The sequence below is a fragment of the Sander lucioperca genome, chromosome 5 (assembly GCF_008315115.2).
Source record: "Sander lucioperca isolate FBNREF2018 chromosome 5, SLUC_FBN_1.2, whole genome shotgun sequence".
Lineage (NCBI taxonomy): Eukaryota > Metazoa > Chordata > Actinopteri > Perciformes > Percidae > Sander > Sander lucioperca.
In genome coordinates this window covers 2,270,960-2,283,568 of record NC_050177.1, presented here as the reverse complement: position 1 = coordinate 2,283,568, position 12,609 = coordinate 2,270,960, and the positions used below count along the sequence as shown (strand labels likewise).

Below are 12,609 nucleotides of genomic sequence, written 5' to 3'. Positions count from 1 at the left end.
CCACAAACCTGAATGAATTGGGAGGAGGGAGGAGAAAATAAAAAGAGAGATGGCTAGACCGAACGTGTGGCACTATTCATCTCTAAATCAATCATTATTTCGGCAGGACAAAAATCAGAAACAAGCGTGGAACGTTCCTCTGTAAGATTCTGTTTAAAACAGAGCTTTAAGTGAAGGCGTAATTGATTGTCAATGCACAAAACATCGTTTAATTCCTGGAACAAATAGAACCCATAAAGCCAATGAAGTGTCGGTTCAATATTCCTCTGACTATTCCGGCATGATTGTGTTGAACATAATAACACAACAAATAAGGCCATTTATCTGAAGTAACGACAGGAGATGAGGCTTACTACACTAATCAATATCGAATCGATACAAACCAGATTTTCTTACATCAAAATCACTGAGACAGATCTTTCTTCAGTGCAGAGTGCACAAGAGCAATACAGTGCCTCCCTCGAGCCCTGAGGTAGATCATATAGCCGGTGGAAAGAATACAGTTAACAAAAAGTATAAAGCTCTACCCTGAGAGAGGATGCTGGGAACTATAATTATAGCTTGGTATAATTCAGACACTCTCCTTATTGAATCCTCATGTTTTAGTTAATGTGATGAGATCATGGACACCAGATCACTCGTGTTTACCAGCAGATGAATTTTACCGCTTGTCCTTCAAGTGGCAGCCTGAGCAGCGGCGCTGCTGATCGGCAAGGTAGCGTGGCACGCCACACCATGGCCCCGGTAATTAAAACATTTAAAGCAGAGCCAGCCCCCCTGTGCTCCCGGGGTGTGATATGGGGGTCACGCGCCTGTAGATTCTAATTTGTGCACCATTTGTATTCATGACAGGCACGTGCTAAATATTTAACAGCAGCCCGGCAGGAGTTTTGTATTGTTAGGCTTTCCAGGTCAAATAATTTGATTTCAAGGCAGATTACATTAAGCGTCAATGTCCAAGCCACCACTCTCACTTGCCTCTCATTTCCTGTCTTTTATTACAGCTGAGATAGGCCAGAACTGAAGGGATACGGCTCTGGATTATACAAGAACTTGTTATCCGTGGATTAGTTATTATTTTCAATTAGAAAAGGGATGACATTGTTTATTATGGACAAACACACCCACACCGTTATTGTATGCAGACACGCTAGCATGCAGAGCGGAAATTTTAGCTGACTGACAAATTGTTTAGTAGAGCATGTAATCACAGCTAACAAAATATATATATATATATATATATATATATATATATATATATTTTATGATGTTGCGGGCACATGCACCCCTAACGATATTTCACTTATATTGATTTGACTGAGGCATCCTACAGTCGGTGAAGATGTGTATTCTGTATTTATGTTGAACAAGTAAGGCAAGAAACCAAATCCAGACATTTTCTGTTTCAGCCCAGGCCCTATGGTGATTGACAACAGAGCTAGTTAAACGGTGATGAGGCGTTAATGGATGCTAGGTCGAGGAAGTGAGGAGGGGGAGAGTGAGCAGGAGGGGGTCTGCGGCTGAATATTTAATGGTCATATAATTCCTGAACAGAGACACACACAGACAGGTACACACCCAACCCATGACCTGTCCTACACACCGCGTAATTAGGGAAACAGTCCTTTCGTTTAACTGCCAAAAGAGCAAACGGTAGGTATATATTCCCCTAATGATATGGGTTAAAGAGCTATTATACGTCTCATTAAAATATATGATCTCCCAATCTGGTGGTGGTTTGAGGTAATGGGGACAGAGCAGCATAAGGGCTAAAATACCATCCGCAGGCTATAGGCTAGTGTCTAATCCATATCTGCATAACTCTGTGTATCGGAGAGTGTCTGCATAAATAAAAATATGTTTCTGTCAGTGCCTTATGAACGACACATGAACGAGGGTGTGGGGATAAATTGGGGTTATCAAGCATTTGACACCAATTTTCATGTCAAGTGGTTGATGTGTTAATTTTCTCCTAAAATATGCCGGACATGAAGTATATAAAGAAAAGCAGGAGGAATTAACACAAGGTCTTAATAAAGCCTAACACACACACACACACACACACACACACACACACACACACACACACACACACACACACACAAGGATGGATACCCGACCTGAGCCCAACGGAACCCAACGGACCGGGCAGGGTTCTGACAGATATTTAGAAATTATGTTCAGGCTCGGTCACATCAGCGCGATAAGGCATTGAACAGTTTAAATTTAAAACAGCTTATTATGTAGGTGCGCGTCCGTGTTAACGTGCGCTTGTAGCCCCGTGTGCGCTGATGCGCTCATCTGTTGACATTTCCGAATACCTTATAAATATCTATATCCATAAATATCTTAATGCCTGTCGGGCTCAGGTTGGGTTCAGTTACTGCTCTGTCGGACGCGGGCCGGTTCCGGACAGATTAATGCGGCCCGATCCGCACTCTAACACACACACACACACACACACACACACACACACACACACACACACACACAGACGCGCACACACACACACACACACACACACACACACACACACACGACAATTTTGGTACAATGTTAGTGAGGAGGGTGTAATGGAGACATCTCTCTTTCTAATCATATTTTAAATTCTCTCACTTCATTTCTCGCCATCAAACTGTCAATCCCAGTTGGACGGGAACATCTTGTAATCTTTGAACTGACATGCTTCTGAGAAATGAGCAACAAATAAATACATACAATATGATCTAAAATCTGTATTAAAATAAATGATCACATTTACTTTAACAACATGTACCATTTGTTTAAAGGGTTAGATGATTACTTGATTAGTGGATCGACAGAAAATTAATCAGCAACTATTTTGATAATTTTAACTAATAAACTTTTTTCATCTAACAAAGCCAAACATTTACTGGCACCAGCTTTTTCTTAATGTGAGGACTTAAATCCTTGTCATATGTGATAGTAAACTGAATATTTTGGGCTTTAGATTATTTCAGTTGGATAAAACAAAGAATTAGAATACGCAATCACGACAGGTGCTGGGATATAATATTTGGCATTTTTTACCATTTAAAATATATAAGTTTTATATACCGAGAAATAAGATGCAGGTTGATCAATAATAGTAATAATTAATTACATCCCTATATGTTTTTTTACTTGTGCTGACTTGTTTTCTTGTTTTCATATCTTCCAGTTTAATAACAACATGACCAGCTCATTGGTTGGTAACACATCTGGATAGATGTCACAGGTTGTCGTATTTATCGTCAGTTCAAAAGACATTCATTAAAAGACAACATGAGGGAATTTAACAAAAAAAATGGGAGGAAGCACTACTTGGATCTGACTGTAATGAGACACAAAGCAGGTTCTCCTGATGCACAGGTAGGTAAGTATGATTCGGTAGGGCTGCTAGATTATGGAAAAAAATCACAATCAAACAAATAATTTTTGTCAATATTGAAATTACAATTATTTAACATGATTACTCATCGACTTTTAGAAAGGTGTTGCAATTATTGAATTTAAAAAAAAGTGAAACAGTTAAACAAATAAACAGTGAAAACACCTTGAACTGTGAAATTTCCCTTAATACTGTACTTTTCCCATTTGAACTTTTCTTTTTTCATTCAGAACACAAGACAAAATAAGAGTTAACTTGCAAAACGTAATGTGCAAAATAATCGTTTTTTCTCGATTACTCACATCGTTTTTGTGATTAAAAATTTGATTTATTGCACAGCCCTATGTTTAGGTCGGTAAGAGATTCATAATGTTGGTAATTTGATATATTTAGTTTAACATCCAGCCCTACATACAGTACCACCACACACAGCTACTCTGGTTATACATTGCCTTGAGTACAGTGCCAGCTGACAGCACAGTCCACACAAACAGACTGTTACACTGGCAGTCAGTCCGTCTTATTATAGCTGGACACTCACTATGTTAGCTTAAAGCCTCCTGGGCACACAAACAACATCTCTCAGCTTTAATAGCCTAAACAAGGCATGCAACTAACAAAGGAACCATCCTCCCCTCTCATATTCACACTCTTTCATATCACTTGTTTCCTTTTTCAACCACAAGCATCATCTGGATGCCCTTAACCAGAGAGCCAAGCACTCTTTAAGTGGAGACTACTTTGTTAACTGATGACCACAGGGTCAGTTATTGATCCTCTCCTTCTCTTACGCTCGGTAAAACCTGCTGATAAAACCTCTATTCTCGCAGGGCTCCGCAGTATGCAGGCACAGTTTGCTACAATAATAGCTTGCATATCATAGCATTCACATGAATCAGATCTCGGTAGTTCGATTAGGGCTAAACTAACTCAAACACATTGCCAGTCTAGGATGTGAATCTATTTATGAACGAGGAGTGTAGGTGGTAGTGTTCTTCACTTCTCCCCTCCATTCTCTTTAAAGGTTTTCTCATTTCAGTTCAAGTGTAAACTTTCTAGTTGTGTTGACCTCTAAGAGGCCCTGCAGGGAATACGGAGACTCTTGGTGATCTGCTGTTTAGCAGCAGCAGTGGCCCACCTCCTCCATTTTAGTTGTGCTGGATGGAAGGCCAGAAGAGGATGGAGCTGGATGACTCTGCTTGTGTCTATGTGAGTGGATGTGTTGTTCATGTGTATTGTGAAGGTGCCACTGGCTTCTCCCGCTACCAAGGCAAGGGCAAATCATCAGGGCCGCTTTGTCAAGCCTCTCTGATCTCCCTTTGTATCCCTGTGCAGGGAATAAAATGATCGTCCTCGAAGCCATCGCCTGCACAGCATGCTGTGTTGCACCGCTCTACTACACAATCAAGCACCAACAACTTATTTCACACAAAACGAATGGATCGGGGGATGAGGGAGCTTTGAGCAAAGCAGTCAACTGAATCCAAAAAGAGGCAACAGTGCAGTGTGAACTTAGCTTAAGAAAGCTATTTGATTGGGAGACTTGCTCTGTTGCCCCAAGCAAAGTACTTAGTCATCACTTTGGCAATGCTTCCACACAGAAGAAAGAAGCAGGAGAAGTGAAAGAGTAAGAAAGACACACAGAAGAGGGCAGGAAAGAGGTGGAAATGGTTGATGAGGACAAATGGAGGTGGGAAGAAAGAAGGTATGTGAGACAGGAGAAAACAGACAGAGCGATAAGACCAAGAAAAATGAATAACATTAACGTGAGAATGGTGGAGAGGCTGACAAAAAAAAGGAATAAATCCTTCCCAGAACTGGGGGGACCAAAGCAAGAGTGCAGGGCTAATTAGTTTCTGATGACTGGACTTTCATTTGGCTAAAAGGTCAGCTAACTTTAAAGGTCACAGTGCCATGCCTGCTCGATGCACAAAAAGAATGCCACTAAAAGATTGGAGAGACAGAATCCAACGATATAAAAACACTCACACTAGAACAAATTATGCTACTACACATGCCAATTTGTGCATGTACACGCACACACACACACACACACACACACACACACACAGCGCAGTTGATAACAGCACATTTGATATTCTCATTTATGAGCAAGGACCAGGGTCATTATTCTATCCAAGGACTTTTATAACTGCTAGCATATCCACTGCAAATTACTCTTGACTTTATTTGAATGTGTATCGATATAATCTTTGTCTGTACGTGTGTGTGTGTGTCTGCATGTCATATGTTGGTTGTAGTATGGGCAGAGGGGGGTAAATTTACTGCCTGCAATGATAAGCACATTTCTGCCTACGCGTCTTTATGTAGATTACAGACGTCTTAATATAAACTAAGGAGTGTAATCAGCATCAGCAAGTTCATGTGTAGATGTCGAATTCTTGTTTACAAGACAAGGGTGCTTACATGAATCCCTTGATGTAACCATATTGGATGTGTTTAAGTGTGTAACATCACTAATGTTGCAGAGAGGGCATGGACTGCAAAAATACTGCAATGCCTGACACATGAAACACGAGCACAGTCGGGGCTTTACATAAACTAAATATACACAAATATTTTTGTTGTTGCACTCACACATTCACATTCATGATGTGAAAGCTTTATAAAACCTGTTAAATTGCACACATTACACGTTAGCCTTTTTGTTTTTATCAGATAAACATGCTCCAGTTGATTTAGGACAGAAGTTGTCAGATGTCTTATAGGCAACAACACTTTTTGGTATTTTGTGCTCCCGCTCCTCAAAAGGTAATTTTGCTAGTGGCTACTTGATTGGAGAACAAAAAATAAAACAAAGCTAACTTGATTTATTTCATTATTTCAGTTCAGTTATCTTGCCAACAACTTTGATGTTGCACTTTTTTTGTTACATTTTTTATGGTTTATGCTTTTTGTTTTCCTTTGTGTGTTGTCAATTCAGAACTTCTACAACTAGTTTGGTGTTGGTGTCAAATTCCACATGTTGGATCTATGACAGACCCACACGTATAACTCACCATCCTGTAGTTTCTTCCGCGCCTCCTCCTCTCTCTTGGCTACTTTGGCCTTCAGCACCTCGTCTGTCTTAGCTGAAAAGAAAGACAGAAGACGGCAGCGTTAGGAGCAAAGCAGAACTTTATGAACATCATAATGGTTTTATTATAGAAAACATTTAGAGCATGTTTAAAGATAAATTGAGATATTAAGGAATTGATTATTATTCATGATATATGATAATATACGTTCTGAAAATGAAATAAAAACGAATAAATAAATTGACCAGTTTTTATTTAAATTTGATGATCCCATTTAAAAAACAAACAAAAAAAAAAAAACATTTGTATGCGCAAGGAACAACAGTTTTTTCTGTGGGAAATACTGTTATTTGATAGTCATCACAATGGAGATTACTAGAGAACACATCACTGGATCAACAGTAAGCATACAAATCAACAAAAATATGAATCATGCCTTTTTTCCTTTCCCTACCAGACAGCACCCTTCTCTGCTTTCCCTTCATACCCCTGTGAGGTGTTTATCGTCTCGGCATAATGAAAAGCTTAAGAGAAAGTGAGGCTGCGGGAGTAAACACTCGTCAGGGCATTTTAAGCATCTCTCATCGTGAGCCGTGTTGTCTCGGCTCCCTTTTCCTCCGCCTTTCCCCCTGAATAATCAAGATGTTAAGCCACATTAAAAAATATAATGCCGTGTATGGCAGGACTATCAATACTGCTTCTAAATTAATTACATTTCCGTTGCGGTGCATCATTTATTTTGCAGCGTTAAGGCCTCGGCGGAGCCATTCGCCTTTATTGCTATCTCACTTGGTTGATGAGTGAGCTATGTAAAATTGAGTCTCCAATATCATTACACTTAATGAGTTTAAACTTTGAGAAAAAAAGAGGGAGAAACAGAAGACGAGAGCGAGGAGAAGAGAGAGAGAGAGAAGGGGGGGGGGGAATGAGAGGTCTGCACTGTTTTGGGGAAGTTAATACAATATAAGAGTGGGTGTAAGTGTTTGTGAGCGCTTACAGAATTTTTGTTAGGGCACAGCTGTGGGTGTCCGAATGTGGTTTATTGCACCATATGAGATGCCTGCATGTGTGTGTTTTGTGTACATTCCTCGTTTTGTGTCTCTTTTTGTGTTTTGTGTTGTGACTTGGTGCTAGACTTTGAACTGAGAGCAAGTATGTTAGATAAAGATACAGCACATACATCGCATGCATGCATGCGTGTGTGTGTGTGTGTGTGTGTGTGTGTGTGTGTGTGTGTGTGTGTGTGTGTGTTTGGATGCAGGAGGCCATGGGTTGTGCTAGTCTCTCTGTGACTGCGCTGCTGTTTTTGTTCAGTAATTGGCGTAGACAAAGAACCGTCACACTGCTGTTACGGGTGGTTAAATCTGGAGGTTCCACATCTTTACTAACAATGACTCTACATGGATGACTGAACCTTCCTCTACCTCCCTCAGCTAGCGTGTGTGTGTGTGTGTGTGTGTGTGTGTGTGTGTGTGTGTGTCATAATTTAGTAAGTTTGTGTTTGTACCAAAAACTAAACCATGGGCTGCATCATCCTGCATCTCTTCACAACTACATTCATGACTTTTCTTGTTTGTATGCACAGATGTGTATTTGTGTTTGTACACAGTTCCCTCTTTGCTCGGGGCTACCGAGAGGCAGGTAGGAGACGGAGCAGTATTGCTGGTGTGATGGAGAGGGGAGGGAGACAGGGGAAAAAGAGGAGGGAAAAAAAGGGAGATAGGCAGATAGATGGGGGCCATGTAGGAAAAAGGAAGAACTGACAGCGAGGGGAAACAGACAAACAAGCAGAAATAAGAGAAAAAGCATTGCTTGCGTGCACACAAACAACAGGAGTGATTTGTCGCCTCTTTTTGTTTGCATGTTTATCCTCCACCTCTATCCCTTCATCCCTCCCCCAACAGGTTCTCTTATCCTCTCGCTCTGTCTTCTCTCCTTCTGTTTTGCCCTCTCCCACCCCTCCCCATTGTTTTATGCTTTCTCTTCCTTCTCTTGCTCATCTCTCCAGTACACTGTGCCTGGGGGCGATAGCAGCAAATCAAACTGTTTATCCATCTCTCATCAGTGCACGGCCTCACGGGGCTCATGCCCCCTCAAAACAATGAAAGTAGGCCTGAGCGCTGAGCCAGGGATACAATTTAATGACATCAATAAAGAGCTCAGCTTTAAAAAAAAAAAAAAAAAAACTACAAAAAAATACATTATAGCAACACTTTGCTGCACTATCATGAAAAGCATGTTAGCATTACAGTTGCATATAAAAAGAATTAAGCCTCACAGCTGTATCCATCTAGAAATATAGGCATGTCGGTGTGCAGAGGCTGCTTATTGGAAGTTTATTTCTTGGCAACTTAGTGGCTCCAGTTCATTGTAGGATAATTCTGTGATGGACTTTTATTAAAGCGGGTAATAAACGGCCGGGTGTTGGGGAGAGGAGAGGCCTTTCACTTCATTTAGACTTCGTTCAGTCTTGGCTGCAGGGGCAGAGGGAAAGAGGAGGGATGGCAGCAGGAAGGGGCGGCGAGCGTCAGTGAAATCGCATTGTGATTATGAGTGTAATTGCAGCTCAGGGGCCCAGGGGCCATGTAGCTCTGATGGCGCTAGAAGATGTTTTATGCACAGCAACAGAGAGAAGAGAAAGTGAGAAAGAGGGAGAGTGGGAGGGAGCAGCAGCCTGCCAGGATGTTGGCAATTTCTTTGTTACAGAATCTCCTCTTCTACCTCTTTTCTCTTCCCTTCTTTTTTTTCCTCTCTTCTCCTCCTCCCTCAACATCCTCCTTCACTTTTCTCTTCTACTCTCCTATTCTCTTCTCTCCTCCTCTCTCTTCTCTTCTGTCCTCCTCCCTTGGCAGGATTAGCTGGGTCTCGTTAGAGGGGAAATGTAATAATGCTCCCACCAGGTGGAATCAGGCCCGCTCCATTATCAGCCGGGAGATGGATGGGCCTTGTAGGGCCGGCGGGGGCCACGCACGCAATTTAGATTCAATAAACTGGCAAAGCAAGACCCCCAATCTGATTTATCTCTTACACGCCGCCAATGCTTGCTGCTACGATGCTGATTCCCTATTACCACTCAGAGAAGGACTATTCATTGGATGTAAGGCACGGCAGTCAGAGAGGCTTGTAAGGCCCCCGGGACGGCAGCAAAACAGATACAGCAGAGGGTTAATACGTTTACACACAGATAAGCAATTAAATCCAAGGCTGAGGTGAGTTATAGAGTTATTAAGGAGGGATTGGAGGGGGAGAAGGGAGGGACAGAGGGTGAGAAAAAGAAGGAGAGAGATGTTATTCAGCAGGAGTGTGGTAGCTTAGGTCTTAGGCCGGTACAGTAAGTATTAGAAGTGAGAAAGGCTACCATATTATAGAGTTCGGGAGGTGAGAGTACAACAGAAGAGCAGCAGTCTGCACACGTTGTTCAATAAACTCAATACAACACTTACAAATTAGCAATGCTGAAGACAGAGGTCAACAGAACAGTTATCCACTTAGTCTCTGTGTGTGTGTGTGTGTGTGTGTGTGTGTGTGTATATATATATATATATATATATATATATATATATATATATATGCCAGGGCATGTCTTCATGTCTAAATGTAAGTGGGTATGTGTTGGCATAATAGGCATATTCATATCCACTGTATACCTGACTATGAGTGTGCAGAACATTTGACTGTGTGTGTTTGTGCATTCGTGTGAGCTGCGGTGACGTTAGCGGTGTTGGTAGTGGTGTTGGTAGTGGTGGCTGTCATTCAAGTCCAGCCGCCAATCAAAGTGAATCTGAATGTCAGCAGGAGAGGAGGCGTGATAAATCAGCCTCACACCCGACGACAAACAGAATATTAGAGGCAGCGCAGCGCCATTGGAAAAATGTCCCTTCCAATCAGCCGAGCAGTTTACAGTGAAGCTCAACAGCCGCGCCTCTGACCAACACTGAATACCAGAGAGACAGATAAGACAAAAAAATAAATAAGTAAGAGACATACAGGTTCGAAGACAGACAAACAGACCTGTAGACACACTGACAAATAACAGCCCTGACAGGCAGAAAGACGAGACAAAGAAACATAAGAACACAATGGGGCAGAGAGGACAGACAGGTAGGCACACTAACTGACATTTAACAGGCCTGACAGGTAAGACAAGACAGAAAGACAGGTGGAAAGACTGCTGGGCAGACAGACTGACAACTGAATAGTTGGGCACACAATATTGCAATGCATACAAGTGCCAGTGTTCTGTGAAGGAATGAAATGTAATAAGATAAATTAGGCCCATCACCATAAAGATGTTTTCATGACTGATTTTAAAGATATACAGTATTACTGATAAATGATTAGATTATTTACATATCATATGTTGCTTTTTTTGGCACGTAACTTTAAACTAAGTGAAGAAGTCAAAACATCTACATCTGTTAGTTGGCAGCCATGAGAATAACATTTGACATCATAACTAATGTATTTGAACATTTAGGCTGACACCACAAATCCATCCAAGCACGATGAGTGCAAAGTCATAAACGAATGCCATTCAATGTCATAAACGTATATTTTGGATGGTTTGACTGGTCTGGCATGGTATTAAGAAGGCTTCAAATGCCACAAAGAAATAATGGACTCTTTGAGAAAGACCCAGTTCCCGCTTTAGGTTGTTACCAAAGAATGGCCAAAACCTACACCAACATGAGGCATACAATACCATTACACAGCTTTCTTTTTACAAGGTTGCGAAACTAAACTTTACATTAAGTGTAAGGCAAGTATGGATTTATAGATGAAAGTGCTATGATTGAATTGACCAGGTAACTGAACAATTGCAGCAGTTAACCAGCCTAATCAAAGATATTCCAATGCAAATTCTTTTCCACTATCATTTGGCCTTAGTGGACAAGACAGACAGGACAGATGTGATACAGTAAAAACACAGGTACAGGTCAAATAAAAGCTCAACTTTGCAGCTCTACAGCACTGATACTCCACCAATAAGAAGCACTTCAAATTATGATGTATTTTTTTCCACTGTCAGGGAGTTCAAAAATAATGTGGGATGATCATTTGAGACAAGTTTGAGGTAAAAATGAAACACCATGGTACCCACTTTGTACTAGTACATTACTTACAGGTTCCATGTGAATTAGATAAAAACTACCCAATGAATAACACTGCATCTGAACTGATAAATGGATAAATGTTCCTTATCTGACCTGACCAGGGAATCGTACCGATACAGTACAGATTGATACAGTATTTGCTCAAAGCTTCAGCTTCTACAGCAGGTGAACCGGGATCACGGGAAGAAGCAACATCCGAAGCAGCCACTAGGTGGCATAGCACACAGACAACACAAGCGTGAGGCTCCAGCCAGGGCTTGCTTTTATATACATTTAAAATGCAGGTGCCTGTGTGTTTGTACAGGACCTTTCATCAACACCAGCTCATCCAGACCTTGTAGCTGTAAAATATAACTTGACTCGGGATATATCACAAATGTACTTACATGCTGATTGGAGGGGCACAGACATAAAGAGCAACATGAATTATTTCAATGTTATTTGAATATGTGGCAGTAGAAATAAAAAAGCATTCAAAGGCAAGCCTGCTTTACAGTAGCACTTAATGTTTGACATTGTGCAACTTGTATTGGGCCTGATGAAAGTCTCCTGAGAAAAACAAAACAAAAAAAAAACACATGAAATTATTTACAAAAGTACTGTATATGAATCAGTGTGTCTCAACCATAAGAGTGAATTCCTTCAGGCAGAAGAGAGAAGACCTGAACTTGAATGATCTTTATCACAGGCTGCCCTCTACATCTGTCATGAGGCTGATTTAACGTCAACCCATGAAATATTTACAAACTAAACAATTAGAGAGAGATATCTTACAAAATCAATCAATTATTCATTGCCAATCGTCTGCAAAGCTTTTGTTTTGTTCCACGGCTATATTCTGATGCTGGGGGGGTGCATCAATTAGGGCCTGTACTCCTGTGGTGTTATGGATGCTTCAGAGAAGAGTGATTGCCTAAATGAAGGAGCCAGATGCAAGTTGCCACTACTGCATGCTGACACAGAGTTGTTGTAGATGAGCTTGATAAAAACACTCTACACTATGCTATACATTAAGTCAGAGGGACAATTTGGATCATTCATCTGAATGTTTGAAGAAATGAGACTT

At 41.1% G+C, this 12,609-nt stretch overlaps 1 protein-coding gene across 9 annotated transcripts in view; it reads right to left on the bottom strand.

Moving 5' to 3' along the window:
- rsrc1 (arginine/serine-rich coiled-coil 1) overlaps window positions 1-12,609 on the bottom strand; it is a 126,182-nt gene that overhangs the window by 15,796 nt on the left and 97,777 nt on the right. For all 9 annotated transcript variants that reach the window (XM_031297001.2, XM_031296997.2, XM_031297006.2 and 6 more), the window contains exon 7: window positions 6,412-6,483. In XM_031297001.2, coding sequence (XP_031152861.1) covers window positions 6,412-6,483 — 72 coding nt within the window. The remainder of the gene's footprint in view (window positions 1-6,411; window positions 6,484-12,609) is intronic.